At 32.5% G+C, this 24,147-nt stretch overlaps 1 protein-coding gene across 3 annotated transcripts in view; it reads left to right on the top strand.

The window, feature by feature from the left end:
• The window catches only part of srgap1a (SLIT-ROBO Rho GTPase activating protein 1a), a 121,711-nt gene extending 99,631 nt beyond the window's left edge, over positions 1-22,080 (top strand). For 2 of the 3 annotated variants that reach the window (XM_051134592.1, XM_051134593.1), the window contains exons 18-22: positions 916-995; positions 9,081-9,261; positions 12,667-12,804; positions 15,821-16,196; positions 17,924-22,080. In XM_051134592.1, the coding sequence (XP_050990549.1) occupies positions 916-995; positions 9,081-9,261; positions 12,667-12,804; positions 15,821-16,196; positions 17,924-18,310 (1,162 nt within the window). In that variant the 3' untranslated portion in view covers positions 18,311-22,080. Of the gene's footprint in view, positions 1-915; positions 996-9,080; positions 9,262-12,666; positions 12,805-15,820; positions 16,261-17,923 lie in introns of all 3 variants that reach the window. The other variant, XM_051134594.1, reaches the window with a different exon arrangement.
• The last annotated feature ends 2,067 nt before the right edge of the window (positions 22,081-24,147 follow it).

Here is a 24,147-nt window from a genome sequence, read left to right as displayed (position 1 = left end):
TTAAGCACTATCACTCTCATATTATTTCAAACCAAGCACCATTTTTTCCATGTATTTTATTTTATTATATTTAATATTTGATTTTATTTATTTGATTTTATTATCAAAAATTGAATAGTTTTTGTTTTAAAAACTGTCACTCTCATATTATTTCAAACCAAGCACCATTTTTTCGTGTATTTATTTTATTTTATTTCCAAAAATTAGTTAATTAGTAATAGTTTTAGTTTTAAAAACACAGTCACTCTCATATAATTTCTGTTACAGAAAAGCAGTCAAAAGTTTGGTCAAAATTATGTAGTGACCAATAAACGTGCAACATGACAAATAAATGTTAAACAAATCAAATTATTTTTTCTTTTCTTTTCTTTTCTTTTCTTTTCTTTTCTTTTCTTTTCTTTCTCTTCTTTTTTTTTCTTTTTAAAGTTTTTATAAATATTTACAGTGATGTAAAGTAACTGATTAGATGTAATCTGGATTACGTAATCAGATTCCAAAAATTAAGTCATTGTAATTAGATTACATTTTAAAATACTCTTAATCAGATTACAGTTACATTTTATGGATTACATATTCACACAATGCCAGTAAATTATTCAAAATAGATTGATTGTCCCTAATTCTTCTGTGTTTGTTTGTTTGTCTCCTTTCTAAAAATCCCACTGTGTCATACCATTTAGTTTAGACTATATTCACAATATAGAATTGTTGTGTAAATAACTTTTGATCCATGCACAATTATCAGACGTTTTTTTCTGTCTTTCACTGAGATTTGGTTATTCAGTCCTTAAATATTTGGTTTACAGATGCTGTATGTGACACAATTGGTTATGTTTTTGAAAATACTTCCTATAAACCTATATTATGTAGCTAAGTAATTAACTGTCTTGATTTATTTCCTCTTTTCTTCTGCAGTGAGAGTCCATACAGTGAACATGGGGCTCTTGAGGAGGTCGATCAGGATGGAGGAGCGGAGACCCACACCAGTGAAGATGGTATGTTTATTTCTTTTACCACACCCTGTAGTACGTACACTGTGACGTCTCATGCTAGTGAATCTAGATTATTAATTATGAAAGCACTGTGAGGTCATGGGAACAAGGTTAGGTCATCTTTTCCCATCTGGTCATTCTTCCCATTAGCTCAAATTAGCTTCAGCCAATGTGCATCGAGCCTCTGGATTGTTTTTGCTTCATATGTTTTCTGACGCCGTCAGTCAAGGGTTAATTCCTTCTTGCCCTGACCTGGGTAATCACTTTTCACAGCTCTGAATAAAGTGATCGTTAAAGAGCGGAGAACTTTGTCCAACTCTTTGGGCCTTTTTTTTGTTTTCTAATCCTTTGGGAAGGGAGACACATCCGTAAACAAAGGAAGGGAGTTTGAATTAAGTCTGGTAAATGCTTTCCAGCGCTGCAGGGCAACATAGACCAGTCTGTCATGCCTGTAGGGCAGTTTGCATTAAAACTACATGTGAAGTCTTCACCGGTCTGGCTCAAAATTGAGTTCTTTTTGTAGTTTTATTATGGAAAAAACTTTTATAGACGTTCCCAAAGCTCACTGTCACAAACAAACTAAAACCAGATGCTTGGCCCATTGATGACACATGAACCAATTCCCACGTGTAAACTGAGAAATAAACTGCAAGTGTCAGAGTAAAAACTCAACTCAATCAAGTTTTTGTCTTCTGTACAGTCTTTCAAAAGAACTGAAAGGAAAATGTTGCTGCTGACCTGTATGTTACCCCACTGAAAATAGACACATTTCCTGTCTCTCTCCGTCTGTACCTGAACAATGCCTGTTTTCTTAAGCTTTATTTTATTAGAGAACTGGAAGTCTGCTTTTTCCATATCTAAGATTTCTCAGACAGACAAAGGCAAGTTTATTCTATTGTTTAAGAGCTTGCGTCTGTGCAGGGAGTCAGAAAAATGGCAGGACTGTGGCAGATATGCACAGCTTTATTAGAAGATGGTTGCTTTTAAGTATACCTTTGTGTCTGGATCTTAAAAACAAAAGGGAATAGATACTCCCTGTAATTGCTCAAATGGGATTTAATTATGTTGCTAAGGCAAGAATATTACTGTTCATTCTTAAAGGGGCAGTTCACCCAAAAATGAAAATTGCCCAGTGATTTACTCACTCTCAAGTCATCCTAGGTGTATATGACTTTCTTCTTTTAGACGAATCGGAGTTATATTTAAAAAAAAGTCCTGGCCTTTCAAAGCTTTATAATGGCAGTGAATGGGTGTTAAGATTTTGAAGTCTAATAAAGTGCATCTATCCATCATAAAAAGTGCTCCACATGACTCCAGGAGGTTAATAAAGGCCTTCTAAAGCAAATTGATGCATCTTTGTAAAAAAATATCTGTGTGTAAAACTTTTTGCGTCATTTTACGTCATCCGCTGGAACACCACTCTAGTGAACGTGCAGAAATGAGAGTTTATACAGTTTTAAATATGGGTATTTTTTCTTACAAATCACATCAAATCACTTCAGAAGGCCTTTATTAACTCCCTGGAGCCGTGTGGAGCATTTTTTATGATGGATGGATGCACTTTAATTGAATTCGAAATCTCAACACCCATTCACCGCCATTATAAAGCTTGAAAGAGCCAGGACATTGTTTAATAGGGCTGGGTAAAAAATATCGATTCTCCGATTTTAATCGATCTTCAGTTTAACGCAACGATATCGATTCGGGAAATCCCCGAATCGATTCTTAATGCGCGTGCTTCACGTAAGAGGATATGAATATTCACCTCTCGTCCTGAAGGTGTCACCATCTTTCGAATTGCTCCACTAAAAAAACAAAAAACAAAAAACAAAACAAAAAAAAAAACAGAGGATCATCATGGCGGAAGGTCACGGCACCCAATTGAAGCCAGCCCCGGCGAAATTAAAGTCTGAGGTATGGAAGTATTTCATGTTCAAAGGCAGTGGCGGTAAAGATGAGTTCGACATTTAGAAAAATGTTTTATTTCTTAAACATGTTTGAAGTTCTTAATAGATTTCACTGTTGCACATTTACAGTCTTTTTATTTTTTTACAGTAATGTGCATTTTGCAGTTTGTTTACATGGTGTACAATGGATGCACATATTTATGACTTCTTGTTACAGTGTTCATTTAAAATAAAATTTGTTTAAAATAAACAACTGTGTGCACCCTATTATTAATGTAGATGTGTATTTCAGTAATAAACTTAAGTAGGAGAGTTATAGTTACCACCATTTATATCAAAATATGGATCCCATGTCTGCAAAACTAACATTTTAAATGAAATATTGATAGCTAATCGATATCGAATCGAATCGAATCGAAATCGAATCGAATCGAAACCATAAAAATAAGAAACAAATCGAATTGCCGAATTGGTCACAATACACAGCCCTATTGTTTAATATAGCTCTGATTGTATTTGTCTGAAAGAAGAAAGTCATATAACTAGGATAGCTTGAGGGAGAGTTAATCATGGGCTAATTTTCATTTTTGGGTGAACTATCCCTTTAAGGTTAGGGATTTAAACAAACTCTTAACCCTGTGTGTTAGATATTAAACTAAGACTCAAAATTTGTCCCTCACTGTTTATGCTATGAACGTGAAAGATGCCTCAAATCAAGTGCTTTAACTTGAGATTTGTGATAAAAACTGACAAAAAATAGGCTTAAAGTGCAGTTCCATAAGCAAAAATGTGGTTACATTTGTGAGGGGAAAAAAAGTCCTGTCGTGTTTTCTTTAGAAAGTTTTTAAATTTTAAGGATGACCTGTGTCACTTGACAGGTGTTTAAATTGGACCTTGGACTTGCGTCCAGCTCTGACATCATGCTGCCATCATTTGTCCTGTCTCTTCTTCTCTAAACACTGCTGAACAGACAGATCCCATATTCATTAGAGTATAAACAGAACCCAGAACCTCTGGTGTTCAATTTATTTAGGATTTAATTCACTGAAGGATATTACACGCAAGCGTGTCATTTGTTCATAAATCACTATTAGACCTCCGGACATGCGCATCTGCATGCTGAAGATTAATTTTAACTGTTCCCATCTTGCTGTCTGTTTCAATTTCATGAATCTGTAACATTTAACTGAGAAACGTGATACTTCGCGTATGTCACGGCTTCCATTAACTAACCCAGATGTCGGATATAAGTGTCAGGATTCATAACTGACCCCAAAATTTTAAAATTGCTTTCAGCTTCAATGTTTTTTCTCCAAATGTTTTCCATATGGAATAATTGTTCTCTTTATTTACACTGCGAACATAGATTATGTCAGATCTCAATTATGGGTAACTTGTTTCATAATAAGGAATTTGGATTGTATTGTATTCCTAAATCTTCTCTCAAAAAGTCAGTTTCTGGATATTTATCAGCTGGAGACGTAAACAATACTGAGGAACCAGTGGCTGTACTGTTGACTTAAAGCATAATTATATAAGCCTGCTCAAACTTGTGACCAGTGTAGCATCTGTCTCAGTCACTGCATCTGAAGGGGATTGTCTCTGGGCCCGTCTGGAAAACCTCTTTGCCAAGTGATGGGACCCCTGCTATGCCTTTAGAGCCATTTATTCATTCAAGTGAACTGGAATAAGCAGACAGAATGCTCTCTTGGGAAGAAAAATACAAATCTCAGCATTTGTGAGAAAAAGATGTACAATAAGAATACTGGTCGTTTTGGAATTGTTGGTTTGTGTGATGTACACTACCCAAAAGTTTTTGAACAGTAAGATTTTTAATGTTTTTTTTTTTTTTTTTAAGAAGTCTCTTCTGCTCACCAAGCCTGCATTTATTAGATCCAAAGTGCAGCAAAAACAGTACTACAATTTCAATATATTTTGACTATTTAAAATATCTGTTTTCTATTTAAATATATATATATATATATATATATATATATATATATATATATATATATATAAAATATAATTTATTCCTGTGATTTCAATGCTGTATTTTTAGCATCATTACTCCAGTTACATGATCCTTCAGCTGCTCAAAAACATTTAGTATGTTGAAATGATGTTGAAAACAGCTGAATAGAATATTTTTAGGTTTCTTTGATTAATAAAAAGCTCAGAAAGACAACATTTATCTGAAATAGAAATCTTTTCTAACATTATAAATGCCTTTATCATCACTTCTGATCAATTTAAAGCATCCTTACTAAATAAAAGTATTAATTTCTGTAATTTCTTTCCCACAAAAATGTATAGTGTATAATGTTACAAAAGCTTTTTATTTCAGATAAACGCTGATCTTTGGATCTTTCTATTCATCAAAGAATCCTGAAAAAAATGTACTCAACTATTTTAAATATTAATAATAAATGTTTCTTGAACAGCAAATCAGCATATTAGAATGATTTCTGAAGGATTATGTGACACTGAAGACTGGAGTAATGATGCTAAAAATTTAGATTTGATCACAGGAATAAATTACATTTTTAAAATATTTTCAAATAGAAAACAGCTATTATAAATGGTAAAAATATTTCAGACTATTACTGCTTTTATTGTACTTTGGATCAAATAAATGCATGCTTGGTGAGCAGAAGAGACCATTAAGAGAACATTAAGAGAACATTAAAAATCTTTTGACTGGTAGTGTATCTGGTTAAAAGCCAACACGAAATCAAAAATGGCCCTATTTATTTCTTAATAGCAAGCATAATGTATAGATTAACACATTATAATTAAATTACTGCCATTGTTGGGGCAAGTAAGATTTAGTTTTTTAGTTTTTTTGTTTTTTGTTTTTAAGAAATGAATGCATTTTATTCAGCAAAGTTGCATTAATTGATCAAAATTGATAAAGACATTTTATAAAGTTACAAAACATTTTTAAAAAAATTAAATAAATAAATGCTGCTCTTTTGAACAATCTATTAATCTAAGAATCCTGAAATAAATAATGGTTCCCACAAAAATATAAAGCAGCACAACTATTTTCAACATTAATCAAATTAAATAAAAACAAAAAATGTTTTTTAATCATATCAGAGTGATTTCTGAAGGATCATGTGACACTGAAGACTGGAGTAATGATTCTGAAAATTCAGCTTTGCATCAGTACATTTAGTAATGCATCATATTATTACTGTTTTTGCTGTATTTTTGATCAAATATATGCGTTGATGAGAATAAGAGACTTTAATTTATAAAAATGACTGATAATATCATATGCAGAATTGCTTCTCAAGTACATTTATCTAGTTTTGTTTTGTTTTTTCCAGTTCATAAAACACTAATTTTGCTCAAATATTTGGGTTCGCTATAAAAGAAGTCACATTATAAAAGTCAAACGAGTACTGAATTCTAATTCATGTTTAATTTAAGTAGAATGTTTCTGTTTTAAAGCAAAGCTTTGTTGAAATGCCATCCTTTGAGTAGAAAACCATTTAAAACTCTGTTAAAAACATGTGGCTTTTGTTACAAGACAGAACGTTTTATAACGGGTCCCTGATGATGTTGCAAAAAGCTAATTTTCTCTTCTAAATGGCAGCACCCCTGCAGTCTGCAAGCATGTCTTTATGAAAAACTTTAAAAAACAGGAAATGCAGCTTACAGCTTTCTACTCTGTCAGCCTTTATTCCTCCTGGGTGCTGGTGGGTAAGCTGCTGTTTGAGCAGTGTATGTTTAGCCAGAAAACCTAGCATGGGTTGTTAGCTCTCCTTTGGGGCAACAAAAAGTCCATATGGTACAATGTGCAATCAACTAGAGCAAGCGGGTGCAAGAACAACACTTGTTTAATGCCTGCTGTATGTTTAAAAATAGTACTGTAACAATAGAGTTACAGCCTTTATAATACAGACTATTAGTTCAAAGTATATTTTGTCTGCCGTCCGTCTTCTCAAACTCTGTCCTTGCAGCACTGTGATACATAAACAGGCTTTCGCAAGGACACTGAATGAATGACAGCATCTGTCAGGCGGAGATGGAGCAGAGACGGGGACGTGTGGACGGTTGATGGCCATATTGATCTCCACCCTGTCCTCTTTATTAACAAGGTGCCTGGTCTGAGAGCAGCCCTATTAATTCAGACAGTCAACTCACGTCCGTCACGTCTCATTGACTCGTTGTCATTTCCAGACTGGCGAGAATGAAAAAGCATTTCCTTTTTGAGCTCATGCTTCTCGTTTTTATATTGCTTTTACTGTCTTCCCTATGATGAATTGTGTGTTCTCTTTTGTCTGATTTGTTAGATGTTTTCCCATCAGTTTTCTGTCTTATTTGCAACAGTGGTAGAGCTGTGTCTCTCTCCAGAGGGTTTTTTGAACATTTAGCAAGTATTTCTACTGTTTTACCAACATTTTTGACAGTTTTGATGCTTGACTAATGGCTGTAATGCACAGCGCATTACAGAAAGGAAAGAAATTGTTATGCATTTAATTGCATAAAATACAAATAGACTCAGTTACTTTAAACTTTTTAATGAGACTTGTTTTTATAAAATGGCCATGTGTTACCAGGGTTTTATGGATATAGTAAAATTGTAATACTTTGGATATGGACATAAAATAATAATTGCATATATAATATGCAAATATAAACAAAATTGTTATTTAAATTATTACATAAAATAATGTTATTAAATATTTATATTTATTATTTAAATATAGAAAAATAAATATTTGTATATATGTTATTTAATATTATTATTATTACTATTATTATTATTATTATTTTTACATTTAGGAAGCAGTAATTTACAGTTTCTTTTTTGCAATACTGCAGGAATTGCAAGCACTATTATTCCCCTTTTACTGGGGACTTAATTCCTAATTTAGCAACATTTGAGATTATTTTACAATGTACAATGGTGTTATCATGGTTTTATGAACATAGTAAAATAGTAGTAATATGATAGATGTCACCATTATGGTAATTCCATAGTTTTTTTTTTTAATATCTTTGTGCCGTGTAAAAATACCATTGTACAAAAGCGTGGTATTCATTCCTTCTCATGGTTTATATGCATTTATAAAATGTGGATTAGTCATTTTGCTTAAAAATATTTGTATTTTTCACTTTTATAAAAAAAAAGAAAGAATGTACTAAATAATATATTAAATGGAAATAAATATTTAAATATTAATTATTAAATATTTATTTAAATATTGAAGTGTTGTTGAAATATTAAAATAATTATATGAATAAAATAAATAATTATTTAAAATTTATAGATTTTTAATGGGTTGCGAGCACTGTCATTCCCCTTGTGACTTAATTCATAAATTAACAACTTTTAATTACATTTTAGTTTTTACAGAAAAGTACCATGGTATTATCATGGTATTATTATTATTTATGAACATAATAATATGGTAATATTATGATAAATGTCACCATTATGGTGTGTATATATATATATATATATATATATATATATATATATATATATATAATTTTTTTTTTTTTTTTTTTTTTTTTTTTTAAAGCGTTACAAGCACTGTCATTCCCCTTTAACTGTAACTTAACTCATAATTTAGCACTATGTCTTATACCTTATTACTCAAGCGCCATAGTATTACCACCAATGTATTATAGTGCTGTTTTGTAAGAGGTGTTGCACTAATTTGGCAGGCATTGTGATGTTGGTAAAGTCCACATTGCTTGATTGTCCTGAAGATGAGAACAGGCCGTTCTGCCAGAACTGCAGCTATTTTGCATGCATTGAAGCCTGTTGGCTCTCTAATGAGTCCTTATGTAAAGGGGGTCATGGTAACTAGTCAGGGGCTCTATAATGTTGATGCATTCAAATGCTCTCATTCACATGTGAATGAATGGTCAGATCCAGTTGAGGCATGTGCACTGTATGGATTCATTCGACTTGGTACTGTAAATAGCACCAGCTGGTGTTCAATTGACTCCATTTTCTTTCCCTTTAGGTGTTTCATATAGCATAAGTCAAAAGTGCAGAAATGGGTGATGGCCACTCATGCAGAAAAGCTAATTGATCACACAGAAGTTATGATTGGATATTCTCCAGTGGAAATCAGCTGCTGATGATGCCACTGACATCTATTTCCGCTCTCTTAACTCACTGAATTGACCATGCTGTGTTTTTTTTCTTCTTTTACAGAGGGGGAGCCCATTGAAGCCATTGCAAAATTTGATTATGTGGGTCGGTCTGCACGGGAGCTGTCCTTTAAGAAGGGTGCATCTCTACTGCTGTACCAGAGAGCGTCGGATGACTGGTGGGAGGGCAGACACAATGGCATAGACGGCCTAGTGCCTCATCAGTACATTGTTGTACAGGATATGTGAGTATAAACAATACAAATAATAATAGTGCTTCAACAGAGTTTAACTTAAAATACATGGCATACAAATTTTGGGCTGAATAGATTTACCTATTTTTGAGTGTTAGTCTATTTAGTTCTTTTCAGTATTGTATAAATACAATTACAACACAATGTAGAAAATCTAATATAAAATTATAATAAGTTATATTGTATGTAAAAGAAAAAATAAATATAAGAGGTAGGTGATAGCAAGAGTATTTATTGTTAATGTAGTATATATTAGAGCTGTGAATCAAATAAAAATGTAAATAATTGCACAGATTTTTATGATTAATTGTAATAAATCACATAAATTAATATATATTACTAAATATAAATATTGTTAATATATAAATTATTATATAACCATCACGTAAAAATGAAATCATAATTAAACTATTTTTATATATAGTTGTCAAATCAGTGTAGAATCATAATGTATTTTATATAATATTTAATGTTTATATAAAAAATATATATAAATATATTTGGTTCATCAAACAGTCTATATAGTTCGCCAAAATTATTATTTATTTTAATATTATAAGTTTTTTCCCAACCCTAGTATGTATAGCGCAATATTATTTCTGTTGATTTGTCCACTATTTTATTTTTGCACTGAGCTTGTCACATTGCATTCTGGGATTGCCTTCTCCTCAAGAGTTAAACAAGTTGTGTTTAAAATTAAAGGGAACCCCAAGTATCAAGACTTGTATGGCTTAATATAATGTAAATGATGTCTCTTACTGAAATATGTAGTGGAAACCCATAAAAGACTTAAAAAATGTGGTCATCATATCAGTATTTATTTTCAGAGTTGTGTTGTGGTTAAAAATAGCAACAGGTAGTGCCAGTAGCTCACTGAGTGCAACCATTTCACGTCATTGAGATAATGGCCAAATAGTCCAAAATATGTATAAAACAATGTGGATTTTTAAAAAAACATAAATCTTTCATGGATTTTCTATGTTTTTCAGTAAGAGACATCATTTATCTTATATATTAAGCCTTACAAGTCTTAATACCGGGGGTTTCCTTAAAGAACTTTGTGACTATTAATAAAATATGTTCTGTATTACAGTTTAAAGTTGCTCTATCTGCCGTCTGAATACTGTGTATTTGCAAATACAGCTTTGATGTACTGCTTTTTGCATAGTTTGTAATAAGGAAGTAAATGCCTACTTACAAGGAAGTTGTCTAGGTAGGCACCTAATTAGATTTGGAACTTAACCAAGGCACATCTGAGTTCAGTTGCAGCTCTCTGCTGTGGAGCATCTCCTCTAGTAAATCCCTTTATCGTCATGACAACTTGTTCCGCCTGGGCAACCATTGGCGCCTAGTTGAACAGATTATGGCTCATAAAGGGGGCAAATCTAATGGATCGGGCACAGTGCTGAGTGACGCCAACAACAGAGCCCATACCAGCCCACTGTGTGTGTGTGTATCAATAATTCACATCATGACCCTCTGTTGATGTGTGTTCTTGGCTCGTGGCGCTGAGAGAATTTACAGCCTGGCGTAGAGAGGGAGTTTAAGAGGCCCTAGACCAGCAGCGTCAGCCCCTCGGTCCAATAAAAGAGCCAGAGAGGGAAAGGATGGACAGATCATACACGCATCATATCCTCTATGGCACGCATGCAATGGAGAGAATTCACATCACAGCTGATGGAAATGTCTGTTTGGTGCTAGAAAACATGTGCAAATATGTTATATCAACAGCTGTGATTTTACACAGGATTTTGTGGCGCTTGCTCTGCAAGTCTCTTTCACGGGCCTCGTGTCAAGGCTTTAACGCACCGCTCAACACAAGCATCACGTACCGTTTGACCTTCACATGAAAGCAGTGAAGAAGGGTAATGTTGCCAGGAGTTAGGAAGGAAGTATACATTGTAAACAGCAAAAATAGTGAAAGCAAATTTCTGTTATCATGCTTGAGCTTGCAGCAGAAGTCCTTGCAATTGCTTTAAAACGTTGCTGAAACATTGCTGGTGTTTTTTGCACCACTCAGAAAAGGTTAGTGACAAACAAGGTCGAGACTGAAAATGTTTGAATTGCATTCAATATCTGTAGGGATGTGTGGTTATTTGAAATAAAACTGAAATTGCAGTATGGGTTGGTGCATTTATCAAATGCAAAGACTGCAATTTAATTAATCTTCTAAATATATGCCAAGCAAAGCACTTGTTTTTTTTAAGCAGCTCATGATCTGGTGATTTCAGTGTCTCAGAGCGGCTTGGTTTAATGTAGATGCATATAATAATAATAATAATAATAATAATAATATACAAAAATATATTTATTGTTCTATAAATTGTACAGCAAACCTGTAGCTTTAAATAAAAAAATTATTATTAATGAATAATTATCAATAATTATTATTATTAATTTGTAAACATGAATTAAAAATATTATTAATAATAATAATTATTATTATTGTTGTTGTTATTGTTATTATTATATGATCAGATAGATAGATACATAGCTAGATATTAATATATATTTAATAAAAAAAATATTATTATTACTTTTATTATTATTTTATGTCATATTGATATATAATTACATTTTTGTCAAATTGTGCAGCCTTTTAAACAAGGCGAACTTATTTTATATTGTCATATCAATATATATTTGGATAAGATATAATGTATGTAAAATGTAAGAGGTAGGGAACTGCAAGAGTGTTATAATTATTATTGTTGTTGTTGTTGTTGTATATATTAGAGCTGTGAATCCAAAAAAAATGTAATTAATTGCACAGCTTTTTATGATTATCAAGATTAATAAAATATAAATTATTAACAATCATGTTAAAAAATGTATTCATAATTAAACTGTTTACATATTTAATTGTCAAATCAGTGTAGAAATATTATTAGAAATGTAGAAATATTATTATAATAATTGTATGTGTGTGTGTATATGTGTGTGTATATATATATATATATATATATATAATTTTGTATTCAAAGAAATTAACAATAAATCCACAATAAATGTAGTAATTTTTTATATGTGCGTGTGTGTATATATAATATAATATCTATATAATAAACTTTTTTTTTTTTTTTTTTTTTTAAAAATCATGTTTTAAATCACAATCGGAATTTTTATCAGAAAAAAAAATAAATAAATTGATTGCCCCCTCACTGCCCCCCCATTATCACGCAGCGCTACATAAAGCATATTAGGGAATATTGAAGAAAAAAGGAAAAGCTTAGCCCTAATTTTTGGCCACTTTGAAATGTGTTTTGGTGGCAATTGGAGCTCTTCCTGTTGTCTGTTGTGACAAAATAGGCATTTAAACATTAAACTAAGCCTAATGCATGTAAATGTGTTTTTATAACTGTTGTTTGCTGTTTTTTTTTTTGTTTTTTTTAACAGGGATGACACATTCTCTGACACACTGAGCCAGAAGGCAGACAGCGAAGCCAGCAGTGGCCACGGAGGAGATGAGAAATGCTCCAGCAGAGACATCGGATCTCCGTCAGACAGCCGCCTACCTGATTCCTACATCAGCAGGTGAGAACAAAAACATCACAGAATTCCCCTCGATTCAGGCACTCCAAGACGTTGAGGGAATTTAAGTAAAGTAACAAGCTATTACATGACAAATAAATCAAACCCTACAAGTAACAAGAGCAAAGACAGAAAGAAATACCCAGAAGTTTATTACATGAAGTCTTTATTTTTTATTGTGTTGAATTTGTCTAGTAGTCATTCACTCTCTTCCCCGTTCGTTCGCCCAATCCCTCTGTGTCGTGCAGCTCCGTTTCCTGCCTCTTAAATCTTTCAGTGCGTTTGTCTTTATTTAGATGTTCTCCTCCTTCTATAAGTGCATTTGTCAAACATACTTCCTCGCGGTTGAGGATAGCCTCCCCTGCAACTGTAAACCTAATGACATTATGGCAATCAAATCAGAAAGTGGTGATCTCCAAAGACAAATATTCTCTTTGATATGTCAGCACTAGTGCTAAGAGGCGGTGGGCGCTCAAACACATAAACTCGGTATTTGTTTACACTGAGTTTGCCAGAGTATCTGGATAAGCAATGAGTGTTAGTGTTCTGCTGTGTGATAAACACATGCAGCTGACAATTGTGGCGTACATCATTCAGTATGTATTTGAATCATTTGTAGTCATTCTCAAACAGTTATAGATCAAACAGTTTTTTTCCATAAAAACCACTGGTTCACCATGTTTTCATGACTTGGTTTTCATTGCCATTATGCAGCAGTGCACCATTGAGTCGCTCCATGTTTTAATGTAGTGCAGGTCGCCCTCTGCTGGACTGATACTTCTACTGATACTTTAGATGAAATAAAATATTCATTTCATTTCTAATTACTTTGATCGTTATCAGCAGCACAGTTATGTAATTTATGAACTTGCAATTTAGCATGTCATTACTGATTGCCATCCATCACAGACTGTCAAAATGATTATCCGAGCATTACAAGAGCTCATTAAGTACACGTTATGAGGCATCTCATGGTTAGACAGTTATGATAGAAATACTCCATCTTACTAATTGATCATTTGTAAGTGTTTCTTCAACTATGTGCACTTTTGGCTTATTACTTGGTGGATACTTGCATTACAGAGCAGTTGTATTTATTCTTCCAAAACTGTCATGAGCAACTGTCATCTCCACTAGTATTTTTTTTTTACTATCACTATTTAGCATACTATCGCTATTTTGGAGTAGCTTTTATTTTATATTTTCATTTTTAATTTTCATTGTATTTTAAGTTTTAGTTGTATGCACTTTTTTATTTTTATTATCTTTTTTTTCTGTGTAGCTTTAATTTATTTTTCTTTAATTTATTATTTTTTCTGTCATTTTAGCCATTTTATAAATTTTTATTAATTCAAATTTATATATATATATATATATATATATATATATAATTAAATAAAATTAATAAAAGTAAATAAAAACTGTATATATATATATATATATATATATATTTTTATTTAATTTTTTTTTAATTTATTAGTTTTTATTTACATTTGTACATTTTAATAAATTATTAATTATTATTATTAATTAATAACAAAATAGAGAATAGAAAATAGAAATAGAAAGAAAAATACTGAAGACTTTACATGAAAATATTTTTTATAAATATTTTAACCGCCAAAGACCAAGAAAAGTAATTGAATTCAAATAGAAAGAAAAATAATTTAATAATAATTATTATATATCATATTAGAAAAACAAATGTTTTGTTAATGATTAAAAATGATATGATTATTAAAGTTAAGTTACTAAAAGACTGTTAGTGGGGCCTCCCTAGTGAATTCACATGACTTTTCTATTCATTTATGATTACAGAATTTAATTAATTAAAATAATTCTACCCAGTAAAATAATTAATTTGAAAAGAAATATATTATTATTATTATTGTTGTTGTTATTATTATTATATTATTATTATTCTTGTAGACCCAAGACCTTTGGTTCTTACATAAAAATACAGTTTTTGAAAATAATTTTTAGCAATTTGTGCTTATTTTTTGTCTTTCAAAACTTTTTGTTTTGCGTTATTTTAAATATTTTTATTTTTAAATATTTTAATTAAATTTTATTTTATTTTATTTAAAGTTTTAGTAATTGTATGTGCTTTTCTTATTTTTATTAGCATTCTAAATATTTCTCAAATATTAAAATATTTGTTTTTAGTAGCTTTAATTTATTATTCTATAATTTTTTTCTTACATTTTTTTTAGTTTTTTGTTTGTTTGTTTTGTTTTACATTTCCAAAGAATTTGTAGCTGTTTATTTCCCCAACTTGTTTGATTTTAATATTTTAATCTCTCTGAGGCACCTTAAGTGAGAATATGTCTATATGTCTAGTATATGAATTTGTTTTAGTAGTTTTAGTAACTTCAGCTTATTTCTTTCATGGCAATTTTTTTTTTTTTTTTACAGATTTAGTTGTTGTTTTTTTTTATTAGTTTTTATCTGTTTCAATTTATTTATACAATCTACAATTTTTAATAAGTCATTTTTTATATAATGTAGTAATTTAGTACGATAACAACACTGCATTGCACCACTCTCACATCCTCTGTTTATGTGTTAAATGTTTTAAAATATTTTTTTAGTCTTACTAGGGCTAAATTGATTGCTAAAATATTGATATATATAAGCATAGTTAAGTAATATTTTCACTTTTTTTTTTTTTTTAATTTAATAAAAAAGAGGCAAAACTGTTGATATTGGCTTTACAAACTCCCTTTGGTTCCCATATTTTAATCTTGACATGAGGCATCTCTCAGAGGAAGTTAATACTGTGAAATGCAGAGTCATAATGCATCATTATGACTCCTGCTAAGCTGTTTTCTTGCCAGGCCTCTTGTCATGAATATGCAAAGTAGGTCTTGCCACAGATACTCTTGATACGACGCTGATGCTGAAGGTTAGCACACACTCGATGTTGCCAAATGCCGGTGTGTGATGACCAACAACGTTTTTGAACAATATCCCCCACTTATCATAAAGCTAACAGCATATTTCCTTTTGCTTTATTTAGCAGGCACAGGAAGAGAAGTGACCCCCCGACCCGCAGGCCTCCAGCTCGCCCCACTGACACCCACTGCTTGGTCCATCCCTCCCAGAGCCACCACGGCAACCACAGCAGCCACGGTAGTCACGGCAACCCAGATTTGGGATCCCCGGTGATGGGCCACTACAGCCCGAGGGACCTGCTGAGAGGGAGAGGACACGTGCCCATAAATAGTCCCGAGAGACGTCGACGGACTGGCCACGGCAGCCTGACCAACATCAGCCGGCACGAGTCCTTGAAAAAGATGGAGAGCCCTCCCATCCGCAGGTCCACGTCTTCAGGCCAGTACACAAGCTTCTCCGAGCCTCACGGCAAAAGCCTGGATCCAGAGAGCATCGCACAGGTCAGCGGGAGGCGAGCGACGACGCCACTCACACCATGCGCAGCAGGCCCAGCCCTGTAACATAGTCAGTTACTGCCTCCTGTTACTAATGACTAATGCGTATCTGCAACACACACTCACAAACTCGCTCTTATTTATGAAGTACAAGCAAAGAAAGTGTAGAAATCGCTTAAAATTATGTTTACATTTGCTGTAAGGAACTCTTTATGATTCAAAGCCCCCCAAATGACCAAGACAGTATTTGAAGGCTGACTATTTAGGCTCGTTTTCACACTTTATGTACAGAAATAATTTTAGCACAGTCCATTTTGTGATTGTTTCATAAACGGAATGATCTTTAGGGTTCTTGTTCTTTTTAACAGTTGACTATACATGAAAATAATTTTTATAAATATTTTGACCGTCAAAGACCAAGTAAAGTAATTGAAATAATTCTGCCAATTTAAATAATGAAAAAATATTTATTTATTTAATTTAAATCATTTAAATTAAGTTAATTTAAATTAATTTGAAATATTTTTCATTTTAATTTTAAGTTAGTAATTGTATGTGCTTTTCTTATTTTTTTTATTAGCATTTTAGATATATTTTTTAAAATATTTAAATATTTATTTTTAATAGCCTCTTTTCATTTTTCTGTAATTTATTTCTTTTTTTTAGTTAGTAAGTGTGAGTAATTTTAGGAACTTCAAACTATTTCTTTCAAGGCGATGTTTCTTTTTTTAAGATTTGTTTTTTTATATTTATTTTATTTATGTTTGTTTGTTTTTATCTACTATAATTCATTAATATCCCCAATTTTTTAATAGTTTTAGTGAAACTAATTTTTTGCCATTTTTGCTTATTTTAAAGCTTGTTTTGTCTTATTTTAAATAATTAAAAATTAATTTTAAGTTAGTAATTGTACTGTATGTGCTTTTCTTATTTTTATTAGATTTTTAAATATTCGTTAAATATTTAAATGTTTATTTTTTAGCTTTAATTAAATTTTCTATAAATGATTTATTTATTTAATTTTAGTTTTAGTGATTTTAGTAACTTCATCTTATTTCTTTCAAGGCAGTGTTTCTTTTTTTTTTTGTTTTTTAGTTAATAATATTTAATTTAATTATTTTTCTGTTTTTGTCACATTTTTAAAATTCCAAAACCTTGGTAAACCTGGTTATTAAATAAAAAATGTTTTTTTTTTTAATTTGTCAAATTTAAAATAAGAATTTGTAGCTGTTTATATATATATATATATATATATATATATATATATATATATATATATATATATATATATATATATATATATATATATATATATTTTTTTTTTTTTTTTTTTTTTTATTTTTTTTTTTTTTTTAATACATTATTTTAAACTCTTGAGAATGACTTACAAACAGTTCACAAAAATTCATTCTGCTTGTGTTTCATGAATAAGGCCTATTTTCATATTTAAAATAGTTTTAAAACAAAGAGCGTTTTTATTGAGTCCATATTCTAGCCTTTAATAACTCCCCACTGATTTCACAACATTTCCAGTCTCTTCAATACATGTCTCATGCATTGTTTCACTTATACATCAGCTTTGTTTAATACTAACAGTCTGTCATTTCATGAACACATAATTTCTTTCTCTAGACACGATTTATTATGTTGTCTGCTTGTCTTGGCATTTCTTTGATGTTTATCATTATAATTTTGCCGCCTACACACTCTAATTCTCTGTTTCCGGCTTGTAGGACATAGAGGAGACGATGAACACTGCTCTAAATGAGCTGAAGGAGCTCGAGCGGCAAAGTTCTGCTAAACACGCCCCTGACGTGGTGCTGGACACCCTGGAGCAGATGAAGAACGCTCCCACACCGGCCAGCTCCACCGAGTCCCTCAGCCAACTCCACGGCCTCCTGCTGCGGCCCGCCGTCGCGGAGCCGCCCATGCGCCGCAGCACCAGCTCCTCCAGCGATACCATGAGCACCTTCAAGCCCGCCGTGGCCCCGCGCATGGGGGTGCAACTCAAGCCCCCCGCCCTGCGGCCCAAACCCATGGTGGCGTTACCCAAGACGGGAGCGGCGCAGCATCCGGCAGCTCCTCCGCAGGATCCACTGGACAAATCCTGCACCATGTGATTCATTGTGGACGAAACATTCAGGGACGACAAAGATTAAGACCACTGCTGTCAGAGCCAGATTTATAGTGGATTTTAATGCCAATGAACATGGTGACGTGTGGTTCTTTATTTTGCAACATCTCATTCAGAGAGTGGACTATAGATACTAGAAATACGGCGACGATAGTTAGCGTGTATAAAATTCCAACACTATTATAGGGATTATAAATAAACTAGAATAACGTCAGTCACTAAGCATGGTTCTGAGGAAGAGTAGAGTTAGATAAACAGGTGTTTACTATTTCAGAGAGTTCCAATTTAAACATTTTTAGATATTCTAGACACCTGCAGCTAACGGGAAAGCAGTTAATTTGTATCCCAAAACTGTTTGCATGCTTGTCTGACACCTTATTTTTTTCCCGCAATATTCTGTGTGATAGATTAAGGAGTTGTGACGATAATATTAAAGAAAGCAACAAATCACTACAGCTTCCTACGGTATGTTGTTAGGGTGACTTTTTATATACAGTATCAGTAGTTTACATCCACTAGAAAAACTGCTAAATGTGAATAATACAGAAACTAAGCAGAGTCCTTGGTTTCTCTGTTTACAGCATAAGGATTGTGGGAAATGCGTCTCTTAACATCTCAGATTGTTTTTGAAATGATGTGTGGAATGTTGACGTTGGAAGCGCACTGCCATATAAGGGCATGTGATGTCACATCGTCTGCCCATCCCGATTGGCTGTCGACGTTAAGAGCATTCTAAGTTGTATCAGCGAGGCTTTACTTTGAATATTATATTTTTGATAGTAATATTTGAATATATGCCCAGGGAGTTTGTGTAAACCACATCTGCTTATGTTGAAGAAGCTTTTTTTCACTTGATTTCTTATTTAGAAAGATAGAAATATATATTGTGTATATAAATGTACATCCACTAAACTTTTTTTTTTTGTCTTTAGGTTCATTACTTTCTCCCAGGAACCAACTGCTTACTATAAACGATATTTTTGTAGTATATATCTGCTTAATTAGATGTAATCTGCTGTGAATTATGGAAACACGTTTCCGCCACTGAATAAAAAAAGGTCATTTTGATCTTTTATCTCACAATTCTGCCTTTTTCTCGCAGTTGCGAGTTCACATCTTGCAGTTCTGACTTTTTTTCTCAGAATTTTAAAATATAAATTTGCAAATCTGAAAAATGTGTGATATAAACTCGCAATTGTGTTTTAAAGCCAGAATTGTGAGACATAAACTCAAAGGTATTGACCTTTTTTTTTCCCCTTAAAATTGCGAGTTTATATTTTGCAGTTCTGACTTTATAACTTAGTTGCGAGTTTATATCGTGCAGTCCGCCTTGTAACTCACCATTGTGAGTTTATATTGTGCAATTCTGAGTAAAAAAAAAAAAGCCAGAATTGTGACTTTAAATCTTGCAATTCTGACTTTATTACTCGCAATTGCGAGTTTATACCATGCAATTGTGATTTATAACTTGGAATTGAGTTTATATCACACAATTCTGAGGAAAAAAGTCAGAATTGTGACTTTAAATCTAGCAATTCTGACTATAGTTCGCAGTTGTGAGTTTACATTGCACATTTCTGACCTTGTAACTCGCCATCGCGAGTTAATGTTGCACAATTATGTGGAAAAAGTCAGATTAAATCTCACAATTCTGACTTTAACTCAAAATTATGTATCACGCAGTTCTGAGGAAAAAAGTCAAAATTGTGACTATATCTCGCAATTCTGATTATAACTCGCAATTTTGAGTTTACATTACACAATTTTGACTGTAAGTCGCAGTTGCGAGTTTATATCGCACAATTTGGACTTTGTGACTCACAATTGTGAGTTTATATCACGCAATTCTGATTATAACTTGCAATTGCGATCTTACATCGCACAGTTCAGACTTTATAACGTATAGTTGTTTATATTGTGCAATTCTGACATTGTAACTGCCAACTGCAAGTTTATATTGCCCAGTTCTGAGGAAAAGGCAGAACTGACTTTAAATCTTACAATTCTGACTTTATAACTTGCAATTGTGAGTTTATATTACGCAATTCTGAGGAAAAAAGTCGGAATTGACTGTATCTTGCAGTTCTGATATTATAATTCGCAATTGCGAGTTTATATTGCGCAGTTCTGACCTTGTAATTTGCCATTGCAAGTTTATATCGCACAATTCTGACTTTATAACTGACAATTGTGAGTTTATATTGTGCAATTCTGAGGAAAAGTCAGAATTGACTTTACATCTTGCAATTCTGACTTTATAACTCGCAATTGCAAGTTTATATTGCGCAATTCTGACTTTATAACTTACAATTGTGAGTTTATATAACACTATTCTAAGGAAAAAAGTCAGAATTGTGACTATAGTTCTCGCAGTTCTGACTTTATAACTCATGAGTATAATTGCGAGTTTGTATTGCGCAATTTTGACTACAACTCGCAACTGCGAGTTTATATCACGCAAAAAAGTCCGAATTCCGAGTTTATCATGCAATTCCAAGAAAAAGTCTGAATTGTGAGATATAAAGTCGCAATATAATTTCTTTATTTTTTATTCAGTGGCAGAAACGGGCTTCCATAGTGAATAGTCAAGTCTAGCTGCCAAAAAAAAGTAAAGTTCTTCAAGTGCTGCTTAGAGATCGATCCTTGTCAGCTTAGCTGTCTAAAACGCTCGGCTTGGTTCTGTCCTATAAGCATGAACGATAATCCTTTTAGTTGTCATATGCAAGTACTTTTTTAGAAACCTTTGAGGCAATATTTCTTGTTGGTTCGCCAAACAAGGGAATGATGCCAATAGCCATGGACTCAGAGACTGTTACTGCAGCGCTTTCGTGATATAGTGCTGTTTCTTATGTGTGCTAGAGGCCCATTAACCCTTCGTGCTAACGTCACACGCAGCACCGCACCCAAATTCCAAGTCAGTCACGCGAGGTACCCAAAGATAAAGTTAGAGTTATGTACAGCGCCATCAGTCACATGTATTTGCACTCCAAAATTAAATCTGGGATTTCATGTACAGTATATCAATTTGATCTTATCTGTGCATTGACATTCACATTGTTATGACAGTTTGACAATAGCTTAACGTGTGTGTGTGTGATTGTACTGTATTCACTGATAATTATACAACAGTTTACTCATGTTTAGGTAGGATATGCTATGAAATGTTTGGGTGATGTTACGAAATCCATCGCTGAACCAACGCGACAAACTGTACCTAACTTTAAGAAAATTATAAGCAATGGTTGTTTTTAAACATGTAATTATAAGGAACATACTAAAGCCTTTTGATTACCGATTTCTATTACGAACGAAGTGTTTTTTTCTTTTATTTTTTAAGAGTGTACATTAAGCCTTGAGAAATGTTCTCCCTGCAGAACTACACACAGTAGCAGAATCTCTGTACTTAATTGCTGTTCTATCAGTGTGTCCATGTACATCTCTGTACTGTGTACTTGTGAAAGTGCCTTTAAAAACTGTTTTAGAGGAACTTCATCCAAACGTCCTCTGTGCCGTGGCATTCTTATTTCAGATCCGGTGTACCGAGTTGCTAGGGATTATGGTAAATAAGTTATTACTAACGTTGTTCTGTTTATTAAGTTGTATAAGAATGATCAAATAATAAAGATACTGCTTATCCATTGTGACATTGCACTTTTATGTGAGACTGTATATTTGGCATGTAACATCCTAACAAGTTGTAGAGCTCTTGGAGGACTGCTCCGTCTTTCTAATAAAGAACATAGTTTGGTCAGTTCATTCAGGTGTTGGCTTGTATATCCTCCTTAGTCTGTGTTGTTTTCATAATTTTGGCATTAATTACTCAAATTTGAAAGTGCATAGTTGCTGTCTATTCAGGGTCAAAAGCTGTTGGATTTCATCAAAAATATCTTAATTTGTGTTCCGAAGATGAACGAAGACCCTACGGGTTTGTACGAGTAATTAAAGACAGAATTTAAGTTTTTGGGTGAACTATCCCTAAATATACATGGTGTAGCGTTGCTTTCCTCTTTATCTTAAGCTTAATGATTTCCCAGGCTGGGCTTGATCATTTCCCAGTTGTCATAGCTAATGAGGAAGAAGCCTCAGAGCATTTCGAAAAACAAGATCTGTTAAAGCATAACAACCTTTGTTATGGTTTCTTTAACTTTTCCACTGAAGATGCATCTTAGCATTTGTGTTCCACATAACATCTTAAGTCAATGACTTATTAGTAATGTAGTAATGAGAATGTATTTGTAATCACACTTCTTGTGTTTTCATTTCATGCTAATTAAAAACAAGAGCTCATATTTTATGAAGGAACTTTTATTTTGTTTTGTGGCCAGGCCCACATTACCTTTCTCATTACCAAACACTACAATACAATTGAGAGAGGAAATAAAAGAGAGATACTGCACTGTAAACTTACTGTAAATTTACTTACAGTAACAATACTGTATTTACATTTACAGTACCATTTAACTAGCTTTTTACTGTATTTTACTGTATTGTAAAATATACAGTAAGTTTATGGTCTTTTCTCCAGTTATATATTGCAATACAAGAAAAAAAAATACAAATAAGTAATGACAACTGTGTAAATTTTAATTTTTTTAATTGTTTAAATGTTGCAAAAACCCTTGCAATAACATTACAAATTTTCACAGATTCATTTAAGACTCAAACAAAACACTATTACAAACTATTATATAAATTACAGCACATACCATTTTAACTATTATACCTAGAAAAATTCTTAACATTTATCCTAAGCACAACATACTATGATAACAGTGAACAGCAAAGACAGTGAAGCTACAAATAAAACTCAAACTTTTGTTACACACCAGAAGCATTTTTTCAAGAATGTATACATAAATATTTGTATATTACAGCAATTAAAAAATATGTTAAAAAAAATCTGGAACAAATTCAATCATAAGAACAATCTTAAAAACATACAAATACACAAAAACTCTCCTGAGTAAAATGCATTTGCCCGTAGTGGATTAATAGTTTTGCCAGCTGAAATCCACAAACTCCTTAGACACATGAGGGTTCAGGCCAGAGTTTCTCCTTTGCACCATCTTCCCACTTCTTTTGCTGATCTGGAATTTTGCAGAGCACTTGAGGTGTGTCAGGATTTATCCTCACAATGAACCTTCACACACACACAAAAAAAAAAAAATAGATTCATATTTCATTCTCTTTTGTAAAAACCTTTTAGAGCATTAGTTCAGCCAAAACGAAAATTTTGTCATCATTTACTGTTGTTACAAACCCATAAAAAACTAGTTTGTTTTCGGAACACATGAAAAGTGATATTCTCTCTTCATTTTTGTCTATCCAGGCAACCAAAGTCTTTTAGCTTCAAAAAGTGCATAAAGACATTGTAAAAATAATCCATGTGATTCAAGTGGCTTAAGACACCTAATCAGTTCTCAAGCATGTTTGAGATTTGAGATTTTGTTTAGCACGTTTGACGCACTCCACATATTTGGATGATCAATGTTTGTATGTGAATAAAAGCCCACGGATTAATCATACGGATTCATTCAATTTCTTTACGCACTTTTTGAACTGAAATATTTTGGTTGTGTGTACTTTCAGTGGACAGACAAAAATACTGTTACGAATTTATTAGAATAGTACACCAGTTAATTTTATTTAACTCAAATTGTCATTACTGTATGCCGAGAAGACAACACCCAAAAATTGTAATTCTCTCTGTATTTACTCACCCTCATGTCATCCCAAATATACTTTCTTCTGTGGAACACAATTAGAGATTTTTAGAAAAAAAAAAAAAAAAGAAATCTGAAGCAAAACGATAGGTTTGTGTGA

This window comes from Labeo rohita, chromosome 18 (genome assembly GCF_022985175.1).
Source record: "Labeo rohita strain BAU-BD-2019 chromosome 18, IGBB_LRoh.1.0, whole genome shotgun sequence".
Taxonomy (NCBI): domain Eukaryota; kingdom Metazoa; phylum Chordata; class Actinopteri; order Cypriniformes; family Cyprinidae; genus Labeo; species Labeo rohita.
The sequence above is the reverse complement of the archived record's forward strand: the minus strand, read 5'-3'. Positions and strand labels throughout refer to the sequence as shown.